The following is a 17,145-nucleotide window of genomic DNA, read 5'->3' as shown; positions in this document are numbered from 1 at the left end:
GAGCTATACAGTGAGACTCTGTCTGGGGGGAGGGGGAAGAATTAAGGGCAAACATCATTAAAAAAAGAAAACCAAAACTGTGTATTAATGTTTTGTCTGCAAGTACATCTGTGCACCACATGCATGCCTTGTGTAGTCAAAGGCCAGATGGGGATGTAAATATATCCTGGGCTGGACTTACAGATGGGTGTGAACGGCCGTGTAGGTGTTGGGAACAGAATCCGGGTGCTCTGGAAGACCAGCCAGTTCTCCAAACCATTGAGCCACCTCCTCTCCAGCCTCAATTTTGACTTTTTTTTTTAGAGTGTTGTTAGTGCAACAACCCTGACCGTCCTGGAAATCACTCTGTAGACCAGGCTGGCCTCGATCCGCCGGTCTCTGCCTCCCGAGTGCAGGCATTGCGCCACCACCAACCAGCTAATTTTGACTTTTTGACAGTCTCAATATGTAGCCCTGGCTGGACTAGAACTCGTGGAGAGCCACCTGCTTTTGCCTCTAGCATACTTGGATTACGGTGGGCCACCACGCCCAACGCGACTAACCTTTTGTTTCTAAAGGATGGTTAGTCTGGTTTCGGCGGGAACTTCCTGGAGGCCGCGCCACGTACTCCTGGCCCTTTAAAGAAGACCTCCGGTTGCCAATGCCGCCGACTCCCGTTGCTAAGGACGTAACGTCACGCGCCGACGCTGGGGCGGGGCCGTCCTGCGCAGCGCCCTGGGCGGAAGCGGAAGGGGCGGGGCTCGCCGAGCGGACTCTCTAGCCCTTGTGGGTCTCTGTTCAGCGCCCGGCCGTGTGGAGCCCCGGGAGCCAGTCCGGGCCTCCGAAGCGAAGATGGTGGACTACAGCGTTTGGGATCACATCGAGGTGTCGGACGATGAGGACGAGACGCACCCCAACATAGACACGGCCAGCCTCTTCCGCTGGCGGCACCAGGTGGGGCTGTGCGCGCTCATCCCCTTCCCCCCACTCCCGGGACCCCCCGCTCTAGAGTTCTGACCTCTTCCCCAGGCCACCTGGCGTGGGGGGCGGGGGAGACCTGAGTTATGACATCTGGAGCCGCCTGTTCCACAAGCTAGACTTTTCTCTTTCTTTCCTTTTTTTTTTTTTTGAAACAAAATTTCACTGTGTAGCCTTCCCTGGCCTAGAACTTGCTGTGTAGAACAAGCTGGTTTCTAACTCACAGAGATCCTCCTGCCTCTGCCTTCCCACTGCTGGGATTAGAGACATGTGCCTTCATGCTGGGCCGGACTTTATTAATTTCCATCCCAGGACTCCTGGATTCTTTACCCTATTTCTTCACCTGTATCTCCAGGCGTTCTCTCTGTGCCACGGTTCTCTTCTGTTTGTAAGTTTCCTTCTTGTGTGTGTTCCCGTGTGCACGTGGCACAGCATGCATATGATGATCACAGGATAACTTGCAGAAGTTGGGACCCTCTTTTCACCATGTTGGAACTGGCTGTGGAACTCAGGTCAACCCACGTTGCCACAAACACCTTTACACTCCGAGCCGTTTTATCAGTTCTTAATACTTTAGTCAGAGTCTTGACTCTCCCCACCTCCAAGCCGATCCTCGTGTGTAGGGTCCCCATCATCCTGTGCGGAACCTTCTGTTCTTCCTCAGAGTCTGGACTCCAGGTTCTGTTAGGTGATCTCATAGCCCAGCCGTGCACCCGCTTGGTATTGCACATCTCCCCTCTGCCACTCCTCACCACCTAGAGTCTGGAGCCACAAAACTTCTGATGATGGCTTCTACTCCCCAGGATCTTAGGCATGAATTTCCATTAAGGCCCAGAGACCCCCAACTTCCAAACTAAACGAGGGCTGTGCCCTGCCCTAATTTAACTGTCAATCTTAGCTTGCAGCTGGGTTTCCCCAGTTCATGATTTCTTTCCCTGGGTTATAGTCCAGAGCCCCACATGGGACATGCGTGTTAGAGCCCTCTTATCCTCTGTATTTGACCTCCATCTCCACTTTTGCCCATCATCCAGTTCCAGTGGCTTTCCTTATTCTCACCTCCTGTAGACTCTTATTTCCCGATACTCCAGGAAACCCCACCCTCTTAACTTCCGGTTTGAACCTCTGCTCCTTCTAGTATAGTAAGTAGACCTCCTCCTACCCGTAGTCATCATTGAAAACTCACCAAACCGGGAGCCAGATGATGATGACACACATTTTTAATCCTAGCTCTCAGGGGGCAGAGGCAGGCAGGCCTGTGAGTTCAAGGCCAGCCTGGTCTACAGAGAGTTCTACATCTAGCTAGGGCTACACACAGAAACCCTGTCTGAAGGCATGGGGCGGGGAATCGGGTAGGACAAAGAAAGAGAGGGGGGAGGGGAGGAAGAAAAAGAAAACAGCTCACCAAACCCCAACCCAGAAAACCAAGCCTGTCCTGTCCTACCTGCCCTTCCCTCCAGCTTCAGGCTCTCTCCGGGGTTCAGAGCATCCTAGCTAACTCTGGGCCTCCCAGATCTTGTTCCCACATCACCTTACTTTCTGAGCATGGTAGCACACCTGTAAACTCAGGGCTTGGAAGGAGGAGGTAGGAGGATCTGGGATTCAGAGTCAGTCCTGCTGTAGGGCAAATTCTAGGCTAGCCTGGACTACGTGAGACTGTCTCAAAATCCAAATGGGCTGGAGTTCAGTTGTATGGCATTGCCTCGGGCTCCATCACTAACACTGCTTAAAAGCTAGCCATGCCAGGCAGTGGTGGTGCACACCTTTAATCCCAGCACTTGGGAGGCAGAGGCAGGTGGATTTCTGAGTTCGAGGCCAGCCTGGTCTACAAAGTGAGTTCCAGGACAGCCAGGGCTATACAGAGAAAGCTAGACATGGTGGGGCAGGCCTGTAGTCTGAGCACTGGAGAGATGGAAGCAGGAGGATCAGAAGTTCAAAGTCATTAACCGTAGTAAGTATGAGGCTGGCACAGGCTACAGGGGATCCTGTCAACCACCAAGCAAATAAAATACAGTCCTCCGCATTTTTAAATCTCTCCAAAACAGATGTCCCAGATTGAGACCTTAGAACCCCTTGAGAACTTAGAAGTGTGAGAAGCCTTGCTCTTCCCCCTGTTTTGTGCCAACATTACCTGCCAGCCTGTAGCATACTACCAAGATTTGAGGGTGGCCTGGACATGTGATTCAGTGGTAGAGCACTTCTCTAGCATGCAGGAGGTCCTGGGCTCCAACTCTATTACAGCAGTAAAGAAACAATGGCCTAACCTGCTCCCCAAATTAAAGCATCTATACCCACATATCTGTGTGTCTTACACTCTTTAAGTTACATCTTCTTTTGTGTGTGTTCATTCTTATGTATGTGTAAGTGTGCCATGGTACCCTTGTGGCAGTCAAAGGATATCTTGGTAGAGTCCATTTTCTCCTTCCATGTGGGTTCTTGGGATCAGACTCAGGTCATCAGGCTTGGTAGCAGGCCTTTCCCCACCGAGCCCTCTCAGTGGCCCCTGTGCTTGTTATACTCTCGAGCTGAGAGCAGGTACTTTCCATTAGGGATTTTGCATTCCACCTTGAGGAAAGCTTCTCCTCATTACTCCTAGAAAGTCCTTCTCCATCCTCCTCAAATCCAGCGTTCGACTCCCAGTCCCACCTACACACCGATTCCTTCCAGTTTCCTGGGAAGACCACCTGCCAGGCAGCCATGGTGGCAGGAGAGCACCCCGGTGCCTCACATGGCATTGTATTAGGAAGCATTGAAGAGCCACACTCAGCTGCAGAACCATTCTCAGGAACACCTATTTCTGTTCTCTGAAGAGGTTTGTCTTCCTACTGTGTGGAAAACAGTTGGGGCCTGCTGGGTGGGAGGGAGGCCTCTGGTCTACTGTACAGACTTTGTTTCCTCTCTTGCTGCCATGGCTGTAATACTGAGGAGGGAAGTGGGGCCTTCTGCCCTAGCACATGTGGGAGGACAGACAGGCTCTGGTGTACACACTGACTTTACCGTGTTCTGTGTCCATCTGTGAGGGGCTGGATTCCTAAGCGCTGAGCGGGCTCCTGACAGCGCACGTTTCAGGTCTGTGGCCCTGGTGTGCTCTGACTTGGAGGGCTCTCTGGCTGCTCTGACCTTGCTGAGATGGGAGTAGGACCCCGTGCTCTGTCCGTAGCTCCGTGAGCTCCCAGTATTTAACAACTGCCATCGCTGCGTAGGTGCTTGGGATTTCAGGACACATTTGAAGCCAGATGTGACAGTGCATGGCTGTCATCTCAGCACTTGAGAGAGAGGCAGAAGAGTCAGCAGCTCGGGCTATCCTTTGCCACATAGCAAATGGAGGCCAGCCTGGGCTCCGTGAGCACCTGCGTAGAAGTGAACAGCCTTCAAGGTAGCTCAGTCGGGGAGGCACCGGTCACCTGAGCTTGATTCCAAGAGAGACGGGACAACTGCAAGGTGTCCTCTGACCTCCACGTCCACACTATGGCACACATCTGTTCCTGCCACCATGCACACAATAAATTAAGATTTGAAATTAGCCAAGCAGTAGTGGCATACACCCTTGATCCCAGCACTGGGGAGCTGTGGTAGATCTTTGAGTTTAAGGCCAGCCTGGCCTAGAGAGGGAATTTCAGGACAGCTAGGGCAGAGAAATTCTGTTTTATTAATTAATTAATTAGAAAATCTGGCTAGGCCTGCTGTTGCAGGCTTGCGTTCCTAGCTCCTGGGGATGCTGAGGCAGGAGACCAGCATTCAAGGCCAGCCTCAACAACATAAGGCAACACCAGGTCAAACTAGGAAATACAAAAGGGCGGTGTGCAGTATGTGTAGCTCAGTAGCAGGCTGCTTGGGGAGCAAGTGTGCGATGCTGGGTTCAGTCCCTGGTAGATCCCTACCAAAAAAAAAATGTGGAAGTTTGGGAAAGGGGGCGTGAGTTCCCAGCCCACCTCCTAGACTCTGGCCAGACATGTGGTATGTGGTGTTTCGTCTGGCTCCTTCCAGTGTGCTGTATGGTGTCAGAATTCTGAGAACCTTTGAGTCCCTTCTGTAAGGGACACCCATGCCATCCTGTTACTTGCATGAGCCTGGCCAGCCAGGTGACTGCTGTCACCAACACCACAGTCCCTGTTTTTAGCTTGAGCCTCCCTGGCAGCTACTCAGAGGACACTAGGGAGAGTGGTGGCGGTCCTCCAGAAGCCAGCAGCCTGGCAACTTCCTGCTGCTCTCTGGGCTCTGGTCAGTGAGCTGCTGACCTTAGAGCCCTTAGGAGAGCAGGGCAGGTCTTCTGTGTCAGGGCTTGTCATGTGTGCCCATGAGTGGGTTCATACAGAGGACACGGGAGACAGGTGTCCTGCTTCTCAGCTCTGCTCATTCCCTGGAGCAGGGTCTCTCACTGATCCCGGAGCTAGGCTAGGGGTCAGCAGGTCCCAATCATCCTCCTGTCTTTGCTCCCTACAGTACTGGGGTTACAGGCAGCAGCCTATTTGAGTGCTGGGAATGTAAAGGCAGGTCTCAGGTTTGGGAGCCCTGTCACTAAAGCAGTCCCACGGTAGCTGTCCCCTGTGCAGCCTCTCCCTGCGCTCCTTTCTGTAATGCTTGGGCTTTTCATTAACTGTGTTTGTGACAGATGTGCTTTTACACATATACCCAGAGTGCGTGTGTGCAGCATAGCTTGAAGAGCCACTTCTCTCCCTCCCGCATGTAGACCCCAGGGATCGAACCCAGGTCATCAGGCTTGGGTGCACGTTCCTGCTGAACCCTCCGACCTCATGCGTTGGTTTTTCTCCCAGTGTGCAGGCTCGTGCGTATCGGTTCAACTTTTCACTCTCGGGACACTGTTCAGTCAATTCACCAGGGCCAATGTAGTGGCACACCTGAAGTCTCAGTGCTGGAAAGGCTGATGTAGTGGCACACCTGAAGTCTCAGTGCTGGGAAGGCTAAGAGGAGCTTAAGGCCAGCCTGGCTCACATGCAAGAGCCCATCTCTGAATGAATGAATGAATGAATGAATGAATGAATGAATGAATGAATGACATCACGACACAAGACGTGCGATATCCAGTGTTTAGTAACGTGCCTGCCTGGTAGTGTAGACCTGTCATCCTGACTGTCCTGAGGCTGAGGAGAGAGGATTGGGAGAGCAGGGACCCCTAGACTACGGAGTGACATCTGATCTAGCCTGGGCAACTTGGAGGGACTGTCTTAAAGTGAGAAGCTGGTCGTAGTGTTGCTGCTTGTCATTGGAGCCCAAGGGAGCTCCACCACGGGTTTAAGCCAACATCACCTACATAGTGGATTCCAGACTACAGAGCAAGACACTATTTCTAAACAACAAAATGGGGCTGCCTAAAGGGCTCAGCAGGTAAAGGTGCCCACTCCCAAGCCTGGGGGTCTGAATTCACTCCCTGGCACTGGGCAGTGTCCTCTGCTCTCCACATACCTGTGCTGTGATGTATGTGTGTGAGCAGATTAAAAGCATTAATAAAATGGCTGGGGATGTAGTACTTGACCCTAAGTTCAGCCCCTAATACTGCAAAATAAATACACCTACTTCCACATGTATATGTCCACACACATAGGACAACTTTGTGATGCATGGGTTTTTCTGCTGGGCTTGGTGGCACACACGCCTATTTAAACTCAGTGGGAAGCAGAAGCAGGTGGATCTCTGAAGTCAAGTCCAGCCTGGTCTACAAAGCTAGTTCTAGGAAGCCAGAGCTACACAGAGAAGCCCTGTTTCAAAAAACCTAAATAGATAAATAAGTAAATAAATGGAGCTTTGGTGAATTTATTCTATGTGGGTGCGTGTGCGCATCTGTATCTGTGTGTGTGTGTGTGTGTGTTCACCACAGTTCACATGTGGCAGTCAAAGCACAACCTTGCTGCATTGCACGCAGGTCACCAGGCCTGGCAGCCACCATCTTTACCTTATGAACCATCTCTCTGGTCCTCAAATAAATAAAATTTATTTTATTTCATTTACTTACTTATCTTATGTTTTGCGATAGTTTCACTCTGTAGACAAGGATGGCCTTGTCCTCAGAGGTCCTGCCTCCGTCTGCCCATTGTTGGGATTAAGCCTTTGCCTAGGCTAGCCTGGTACAAACCCAGGCTTCCTTCCTCACCCCCGAGTACTTGCTCACAGAAGTGCTCCACTTGGGATTTTCTTTGGTTTTGTTTGTGGTGCTGGTGCTGGTGATCAAGATGTCTCAAGATCAAGGTGGGTAAAGCCACTTGTCACCAAGCCTGACACCCTGAGCTCCATCCCTAGCGCGCACATACTGGAACTCTTGCCAGTTGTCCTCTGACCGTCACGTGTTGCTGGGTTTTTGTTGCTGTTTGTTTGTTTCCAAAATTAAAATGAGCTAGGTGTTTGCTGCTCAGGTGCTCCCCACACACAGTCAGTCCCTGTTGGCCTATCTTGCACCTGCACTTGAGAGGCAGGAGGAGCAGAGTTCAGGTTCTTCCTGTCACATAGAGACGGTTTCATTAGTTAACTTTAATCTTCAAAAAAACATAGACATGTGGCAGCAGGGCACCAGTGGGTGGGCAGCCCGTGGCTGTGTGCTCTGCAGCAAGGGCCCAGGGTGTGTCCCTGACCCAGGTGTGTCTGTTCCCCTGTGGTAGCAGGGTAGAAGTTCTTTCTAAGTGACCGACTGCTGACTCCCTGCCTGTAGGCCCGGGTGGAACGCATGGAGCAGTTTCAGAAGGAGAAAGAGGAACTGGACCGGGGCTGCCGGGAGTGCAAGCGCAAGGTAGCCGAGTGCCAGCGCAAGCTGAAGGAGCTGGAAGTGGCTGAGAGCGATGGCCAGGTGGAGCTTGAGCGGCTTCGAGCTGAAGCACAGCAGCTGCGCAAGGAGGAGCGGAGCTGGGAGCAGAAGCTGGAGGACATGCGCAAAAAGGAGAAGAACATGCCCTGGAATGTGGACACGCTCAGCAAAGATGGCTTTAGCAAGGTGGGACACTGGCAAGAGCGCTGTGGAGTGCGGTCAGGCTAGCTGGGGGCGGTTCGGTGGTGGAGGCTAGACATGCCTGTAAAGACCCCAGGTCCACCCCTGTCTCCCTGTCCAAGTAAACTAGAAAAAGAATTCTGACAATGAGAGCCAGGCAAAGCCACCGGGTGGGGTGCTAGGACAGGGGAAGGACAGACAGACAGGCAGACAGTTTGAGCTTCGGATTGGCTAGTGGAGGCCAATGAAGCCCATCCGTACCCTCTGATCTGCCCGAAGGCCCGCGGCCATGCCTCCGCCACCTTGATGCACTTAGCGACGCCACCGCCTCCGATGTGGACAGGATGGGCGCGGCGGCCACGGCCCCCAAACCCCAGGCGCACCCCTGCCTTGCCCCAGCCCACTTGCCCTCTCGCCCTGTCACAGAGCATGGTCAATACCAAGCCTGAGAAGGCAGAGGAAGACTCAGAGGAGGCAAGGGAGCAGAAACACAAGACCTTCGTTGAAAAATATGAGAAACAGATCAAGCATTTCGGTAAGTTCCTGCACAAAGGCTAGGTTAGGAGTAAAGGCCAACGAAAGGCTTCCAGTGGCCTCTGCGACATCCTCCCAACATCCTCCTCTGCAGGCATGCTCCACCGCTGGGATGACAGCCAGAAATACCTGTCGGACAATGTCCACCTGGTGTGTGAGGAAACGGCCAACTACCTGGTTATCTGGTGCATTGACCTGGAAGTAGAGGAGGTGAGTGCACCCTTGCCAGCCGTGGGGACTCCCAGACACGGCCGCTGCCTGACGCCCTGCCCACCTCTTTGTCCCTTTGTCCTGGCAGAAATGTGCACTGATGGAGCAGGTAGCTCACCAGACCATGGTGATGCAGTTTATTCTGGAGCTGGCCAAGAGTCTGAAGGTCGACCCTCGTGCCTGCTTCCGGCAGTTTTTCACCAAGATCAAGGTAATGAGCTCCTGTGCCACCAGAAAGTCCACAGTGCGAACTGAGCAGACTAGGGACCCATGGCCAGATCTTTATCAGGGGGGCTTGAGGTGATACGGGGAAGACAGTGGCTGGATATGGCCGTGTGTGTGTGTGTGTGTGTGTGTGTGTGTGTGTGTGTGTGTGTGTGTGTGATGTGTATGTGGACCCATAGGATTAAGAGACAACTTTGTGTGGTTGGTTCTCTCCACCTTTCTGTGGGTTCCTGTGGTCACACAAGCTGTTAGGCTTACATAGCAAAGCACTTTCACCCACTGAACCACCTAGCTGACCCTATTTGAAGATTTCTTTCTATTAATTTACTTTAAATATTTTATATATTATAATGTAAACATATTGCATAAACATATAATTAAATATTTAATTTTTTTGTTGCTGTGTGTATGCCTGAGTGCGTTTGTGTGTATCGTGTGCATACAAGTGTCTTCAGAGGCTAGGAGAGGGTGTTGGATCCCTAGAGCTGGAGTTAAGAGTGTTTGCAAGCCGTCATGTGGGTAATGGGTACCAAACTTGGTTCCTCTGAAAGACTGGGGATCCTGAGAGCAGGGCGGGGTAGAATAATCCAGAACTGGGGTTTCTGTAAGACCTTGCTGGAGGACACCTGAAGATGTGATACCAAGCTGGTGCTGTGGAGCCGAGCCAGGAGGCTGGCCATTAGCAGGTGGTCCCACAAGCTAGTAGGATGGGCACTGAATACAGGAGACAAAGGCCAAGCCTTGAGGTAGCCATGGTGGAGTTCAGGAAACGCTTCAGGGAGTCTCCCCCCCCTAAACATCTGGATATCAACTGCAGCACCCACCCTCTTCCACAGACCGCCGACCAGCAGTACATGGAGGGCTTCAAGTATGAGCTAGAAGCCTTTAAGGAGCGAGTGCGGGGCCGTGCCAAGCTGCGGATAGAGAAGGCCATGAAGGAATACGAGGAGGAGGAGCGCAAGAAGAGGCTGGGCCCTGGTGGCCTGGACCCCGTGGAGGTCTATGAATCCCTGCCTGAGGTGTGGCTCCCCAGGGCCCGGGAGGGAGGAGGGTGATGTATACCCATTGCTGCCCCTCTGCTCCCATCCATCCCAAGCCCAGGCCCTCACCCTGGCCCCTCTGTACCCAGGAGCTGCAGAAGTGCTTTGATGTGAAGGACGTACAGATGCTGCAAGATGCCATCAGCAAGATGGATCCCACTGTGAGTCCCCAATCTCTGTGGCAGATGGCAGGCAAGGAGTGGCCCTCTTGTTCTGGCCAGGGGGTGCAACCCTGTCATCTGAGAGCAGGGCTGTGAGTCCAAGGCCAAGCTTAGCTAAGATAAGCCAGAGCAATTCAGTGAGACCCTGTCTGAGAGTAACACCCTTGTGTATACACGTACCCCTGTGCGCGCGCGTACACACACACACACACACACACACACGCACGCACCCACGCAGCACAAAACCAGTATACTTTAAAAAAATCTTTTAATTCCTTGCCCCTCCACCACCACCTTTTTTTTTTTCTGAGATAGGATCTCACTGTGTAGACCAGACTAGCTCCAGACTCACAGACCTGCTCTGTCCCCCGAGTGCTCAGGTTACCTCACTGGTTACCTAGGCGCTGGATTGTAATCTCTGGTCCTCATGATTTGGAGGAACGTACTCTTAACTGCTGAGCATAGCTGCTCCCACTCCCGTGTGTGTGTGCGTGTGTGTGTGTGTGTGTGTGTGTGTGTGTGTGTGTGTGTGTGTGTGTTTTGAGACAGGGTCTCCTGTAGCCCAAGCTGGCCTCAAATGTGCTATATAACTGATGACCTTGACTTCTGACCCTCCTGCCTCCACTTCCTAAGTGGTGGGATCACAAGTGTGTACCGCCATATCTGGTTGTCTGTGGTGCTAGAATGGGAGAGTCTGAGAACACTAGACGAGTGCTGCACCTGCTGAGTCACATGCCAGCTTCTGCAGTTCTTTATCACCAGTCCTGGGTGGAGTGGGTGCTGAGCAGCCTTGAAGGAGGTGCAGGGGACAGTGGGCGCCATGGTGCTTGCTGGCACAGCCTCACCTGCTGTCCTCTATCCACAGGATGCCAAGTATCACATGCAGCGTTGCATCGATTCTGGCCTCTGGGTCCCCAACTCCAAGTCTGGTGAGGCCAAGGAGGGGGAGGAGGCGGGCCCCGGGGACCCATTGCTGGAAGCCGTCCCCAAAGCGGGCAACGAGAAAGACGTCAGTGCGTGACCCTTCTCCAGAAAAGGAAACCTAGCCACCATGTCCCTAGCTCCCAACTTCTTCACTTGTGCTGCTCCTCACATCCTGGCCCAAGGCCTGCCTCATGTCCCCTCTCCTCCTGCCCGTCCCCAGCGCTCATCAGACTCTCTGCTTCGGGTTGAGGGGCTCTGCTGTCTGCAGCCCCCTACCCCCATCAGCGTTATGCCAAAGTCCTGGGGGCCTGGGGAGGGGCAGCAGCTGCCAGGTTGGTCCACCCGGTTGGGGATACAAATGTCCCCATCTGGGCAAGGTCTGTCCCTGTGGGTCTATGGTCACTGTTTTTCTTCTGTCTAGCTTCCTGTCCTGCAACTGGCAACAATGTCCAATAAACAGTTCCAGGTGCTGGAGGCCGCTGGCTCAGTGCTGTTTGAGGCAGAGGGTGAACCTCGGTGGGGGAGAATCAGAGCGCTAACAGCCATGCCTTTGCCCTGTCCCTCACCCTGCAGAAGTCCTAGGCCTTCTGTGTCCCTCCTAACTCTTTCCTCCCTCTGCCTCCCCTCTTCCCCTAGCACTCCATGGAGACAAGAGGACACGAGTTTGAGGGTAGCCTGGGCGTGAGAAATATGTGGCCTTTCACACTGGACTTTGCCTCTGCTAGGGGAACATCTTATTCTAAATTTTAATTTGTGTGTGTGTGCACGCGCGTGTGCGCTCGCCCGCCCGAGTGTCTTTTTGAGATAGGTTTTCTATATATCTTTGGCTGTCTAGTAACACACTATATAGACCAGGCTGGCCTCAAACTCAGAGATCCATGTGCCACTACCTCTTGAGTTCTGGGATCAAAAGCATGAGCCACTCCTGGCTTAAAATCTAATTTATGTGTATGAGTGTTCTGTATGTGTGCATGTAGTGGCTGCAGAGGACAGAATCTCTTAGAACTATAGTTCCCAATGACCCTAAATCTACCATGTGGCTACCTGGAGTGAATACAGTGTCCTCTGCAGCATTGAGCCTTTTCTCCAGTCCTGGGGAGCTACTTTGAGGGTTTATCCTGTTAGAATATGGCCTGGGGCTCTGACTAGAGTTCAGTGGCAGAGCTTGACTTCACGTGGTTTCAGTTCTAGCAATGTTTAAAAAAAAAAAAATCACATGTCTCATTCTGCATTTAGAAGAATGAATGAAACAGAAGAAGGGTCACGTGTTCAAGGCCAGGCTGGGCTGACCAGGGAGCCCCTGTCTTGGTGAAAATGAATTAAGTGACTTTGTTTACAGAGTGTTCGCCTAGCATTCAGGAAGCTCTGGCTTCTAGTCCTACCCTGCATAAACTGGGTGTGGTGGCACATCTGCAAATCCCAGGGCCAAAGTTGGAGTTAAGGTTGCTGGACTGAGAAGACAGCTCTTGATACAGAGGCCTGAGAAGATGTCAGTTCAGATACCAGCACCCATGGGAAACATGGCCACGTGCACTTCCTGTAACCTCGGTGTTGTTGGAGATAAGACCGTGTCCCTGGGGCTTGGGGCCTGCAGGTCTTGCTTCAGATTGAGAGTGTGAGTAGGAATAACATGAAGCATGATAGAGCAGGCCACTCGCCATCCTCTGGGTCCTACCGTACACAGGCACAGTACACATGTGCCTAATGCTAATGGCACACACAAAGCACATGGTTGTCCAGGCCAGTCTAGGCTACGTGTGAGAAAGTGAACTTGTATGACCTGGTAAGGTGGCTCAGCCGTGAAAGGCTTTAGTCACCAAGCTAGTTTAATTCTCATAACATGCTACATGGTGTCAGGAGAGAAGCAACTGTGCATGTTGTCCTCTGAGCTCCACACCGGTACACACAATACAGAAGAGTGTAACCTAAAAAAGTTAAGCAGATGAACAAACATGAAAAAATGTTGCATCAGCTGAAATCAGCCAAAGGCGTGATTCTGACCCCTTCATTCATGCCCTCTGGGAACTGCTTCTCACTCAGGACCCTGCTCAGCCTTTGGGAGACAGCAAACAGCTGATCCCTGAATTTGAGGCAAGCCTAGTCCACATGGTGACTTGCAGCCCAGCCAGGGCTGCACCGTGAGATCCTATCTCAGAGAACAACAGAATGAAAAAATTTTATCCAGCCCTAGCTAGGTCCTACACCGCCTTCCAGTCAGTCGTTCCCGGGGGTTCTCTGCTCCTCACCTTTCACACTAGTCTGCACACTGCCTTGCCGGTGTGGTGTAACCTGTGGACTATCAGGCACTATGAGCCTTTCCTTCCCTTCTCCCCTGAAACTCCCACAGCACTGGGAAAGGGGACTGGAGCACACAACAGTAGGCCCACAGAAGATTGACAGAATGGCCAGAATGCTCTCGTGTCCAAGTGTCTATCCACCAGAGGGCAGGAGTGAGCCACAAATCTTTACAACCCCAGTATTCTCTAGTTGAAAGGTCTATAACTCACTTCTAGGTGATCCAAACACATGAGAAGTGTGTGTGTGTGTGTGTGTGTGTGTGTGTGTTTTAAGATCAAGCCATGATATAGTTGCTGGGAATTGAGCCAGGGGATAGCAGTCAGTGCTCACGATTTTTTGAGATTAAGTCTCACTGTAGCACAGGCTGCTCTTGACCTTGTGACAGTCATCCTACCTCAGTCTCCCTGGTGCTGTGATGAACATAGATTGTGAGTTACTTTGAAAGTCTGGATTGGCTATATTTTTATTCATTGAGTTGTCTCATAACTGGATACGAAGTACATACCTATAATCCCAGCACTTGGGAGGCTGAGGCACAAATATGGACAGAGTTCAAGGCCAGCCTGGGCTATCTTGTCTCAGTGTGCTTTGGGTTGTTTTGTTTTGTTTTGTTTTTATAAGAAAATAGTTCCACAAATAGGTCAAAACTTTTTATTGAGTTATCGTATAGACATTGAAAAATAGCTTGAGTTTCTGTGTTTCCACTCTGGGCACTGGAGCTAGAACTAAGCATTGATGTCAGTATTGATGGCAAGTGCCTTTACCCGCTGAGCCATCTCAGCAGCTCGGTGTAGAGGGATGCCCATTAGCTGCTTTGGCTGGTCAGGAAGCCTCTGGTGGCTTCCTGTCCCCACCTTCCTAGGCTCCTACACAGTGCTGCCCATTGAACTGGGTCCCCGATTGCAGGGAAACAAGCACTTGGTTTTCATTTTTCCAGCTCAGTTGATAACCCTACATACAGAGAACAGCTAGGAAGCTGCGTGGGCGGTGTCGCAGAAGCAGAGTGACGTCTGGAATGTGGCTGTCATCTTTGCCACCCTTCTTCTGTAGTTCTTCCTTTCTCTGCCATGGTTGACACAGTTTCTAGAGAATACTGCTTCACACGTGTACAGCAGAACATGGAACCTCTGGAAGTCTCCCAGCAACTCACCGTGCAGCCCTCGGGAGAGGGGCCTGACTGTGCCCTGACCTCCCGTTCAGAAGGCAACAGGCTTTGTTTTCAGTTCTTTATCTTGGCTTTTCCCAGGTCTGGTGGGAATTTAGGGAAGCCCCTCCTCGAAGGCCTGCCTTACTTAGGGGAATCCCCTCATTTCTGAAACCTGTTTCAGCTGTCCTGGGTTTGTCCCTCTTAGTGTGGAAAGTCCCCATTGGGGAAACCCCTTGGGTATCCCTGCTGAGTAATGGACAGGTTTAGGGTGCAGAAGTTTTACAAGACCTCTGGGTCAGGGGAACAAACACAGGCCCTTCCAGTAGCCTCAGGTAGCTGGGCCTCTCCACTGTTGGGTGTGGAGTGTTTGTCCTGCTTTGAATGAACTGCAGGCTTGGGCTGGCACTCACATCTGTAATTCCAACATCTGGAAAGCTGAGGTCAGCCCAGGCTAAAGTGAACTCCACAGACCCTGCCCAAAAAGAAGAAAATAAAACCAAACATAAACAGGAGGGAGGGAGAGAGGGCCGCCAACCAGCCGAGAGAGCTCAGTCTACAGAGTGAACTGTAAAGGAAGGGAGGTTTGAGCCTCGAAACCTACACAAAAGCCAGAAGGGGTGCTTCATGCTCATTAGCCCAGTATAGGGGAACAGACAGACTGCCATTGGAGCCTGTGGCTATCTTGCCTATCCAAGTGGGATGTTACAGGCTAATGAGACCTTGTCTCGAACAAAACCAAACCAAAGTGGATGACAGTTAAGGTTTCCCCCAGGCCTCCACAACTGTGTTCATGCATGTGCCTAAATATCACACACAAATAAAACAATAAACCAGAGGCAGGTAGATTTCTATTTGAGGTCAGGCTGGTCTACAAAATGAGTTCCAAAATAAGCCAGAGCCCCAGAGAGAAACCCTGTTTTGAAAAAACAAAAAAAGAAAAAACCAGGCCTCGGGACCTTTGGAGAATGCCAAGCCCTGGCCACCCTGGCTAGTGACTCAGCACCCCCTGGGGGGTGAATGAGCTGTTGTTTATTATTACTGTGATTATTAGGGCCATTATTGCTATGAGTCACCCAGTTTGAAGTGCTGGGTACAGGATCTAGGCCCTCTATTTCAGCTTCCAAACTCCAGAGGGGCTCCACCCATCTGAGCCGGCTCTTGAATTTGGCCCCGTCCTCTTCCTGCTATTGAGCTCTTGTGGCCTGGGCAGTGGCAGAGGAAGAGACTGTCTTAGTTACTTTCATTGTTGTGAAGAGACACTGTGACCAAGGCAATTTATAAAAGAACACATTTATTGGGGATCAGAATCCCAGAGTTAGAGTCCTTTATCGTGGTGGGGAGCATGGCAGCAGGCAGGCACGCCGGTGGAGAAGTAGCTGAGAACTTACATCCTGAACCACAAGCAGGAGGCTTAGAAAAGAGAACTAACTGGGATATCTTGGCCTTTTGAAGTCTCAAACCCACCCACCCTCAGTGACAACACCTCCTCCAACAAGGTCACATCTACACCTTTCCAATGCCAACTGGAGACCAAGATTCAAATATGTGAGTCTGTGGGGGCCACTCATTCAAACCACCACAGAGTGTCAGCAGGGAGAAGACAGCTGGCCTCCAACTCTACCCACTCACTGGCCGTGCCCTCCCTGGTGGGTCCGACGTTTTTTTTGTTTTTTTTTTAATTTATTTATTTATTATATGTAAGTACACTGTAGCTGTCTTCAGACACTCCAGAAGAGGACGCCAGATCTCATTACAGATGGTTGTGAGCCACCATGTGGTCGCTGGGATTTAAACTCAGGACCTTCGGAAGAGCAGTCGGATGCTCTTACCTGCTGAGCCATCTCACCAGCCTGGGTCTGATGTTTTACACCAGGAAAGATACAAGTCCTCAAAGAATCTTGTAGTGGCCAGAGCTCGGTGATGTGCTCATCCAGTATATACAGTGCCCCAGGTCCCATCCCAGCACTTAGGAACCTGGAGTCATCACTTGCCCTGTCCCATCTTCATCCATGTATCCATGTACATACACAACACATACACATACACATGCGTGCCCCTGCCGGAGTGGAGGAAGGAGTATTGAGATCAGGGTCATCCTCAGCTATATATGTAGCTCTTACATAGCAAAATGAGCTACATAAGAGCCTGTCTCAGAAAAGAAAAGAAGGAAGAAGCTGGGTGGTGGTGGTACACGCCTTTGATCCCAGCATTCAGGAGGCAAAAGAGTTTGAGGTGAGGCCATCCTGATCTATGGAGTGAATTCCAGGACAGCCAGGGCTACACAGAGAAGCCCTGTCATGGAAAAAAAATGAAAAGGAGAATATGGGGCTGAAGATATGGCTCAGCAGTTAAGAACACTGGCTGCTCTTGCAGAGGACCTGGATTTGGTTTTAATATACAACCATCAGTAGCTCCAATGCCCTCTTCTGGCCTTCATGGGCACCAGGCATGCATATAGTGTGCAGAAACACTAATAGGCTAAATACACATACATAGAAATCTAAAAAAAAAAAAAAAAATTAAAAGCAAGGAGGAAGAGGAAAGAGTGGAGTGAGAGCAGAGCAGGGCTGGCAAGTGCAGAACTCTGCTTCAAGATTCAATCTCTAGCACCCCAGATGAAGGGAGAAAGATGTGTCCTCTCAGTTGGGAAGGACACCACGGCAGAAGGACAACAGCTCTAAGCTTGACTGTCTTAGTCTCAGGTCTGGCATCTCATTT

General features: G+C 51.4%; 1 protein-coding gene across 2 annotated transcripts; it reads left to right on the top strand.

The window, feature by feature from the left end:
- The first annotated feature begins 727 nt into the window (after positions 1 to 727).
- Positions 728 to 11,469, top strand: Cdc37 (cell division cycle 37). Of its 2 annotated transcripts, none has more exons than XM_029543615.1 (8): positions 728 to 933; positions 7,616 to 7,894; positions 8,168 to 8,423; positions 8,517 to 8,632; positions 8,721 to 8,843; positions 9,694 to 9,876; positions 9,987 to 10,058; positions 10,924 to 11,469. In XM_029543615.1, the coding sequence occupies exons 1-8, from the start codon at positions 832 to 834 to the stop codon at positions 11,077 to 11,079; spliced, it is 1,287 nt and encodes a 428-aa protein (XP_029399475.1). In that variant the 5' UTR covers positions 728 to 831; the 3' UTR covers positions 11,080 to 11,469. The 2 variants fall into 2 exon arrangements, with proteins under 2 accessions (XP_029399475.1, XP_021062202.1); XM_021206543.2 differs by having other exon boundaries at positions 730 to 933; positions 8,315 to 8,423.
- The last annotated feature ends 5,676 nt before the right edge of the window (positions 11,470 to 17,145 follow it).

This window comes from Mus pahari, chromosome 10 (assembly GCF_900095145.1).
Source record: "Mus pahari chromosome 10, PAHARI_EIJ_v1.1, whole genome shotgun sequence".
Classification (NCBI taxonomy): domain Eukaryota; kingdom Metazoa; phylum Chordata; class Mammalia; order Rodentia; family Muridae; genus Mus; species Mus pahari.
This window is presented reverse-complemented; position numbering and strand designations above follow the sequence as displayed.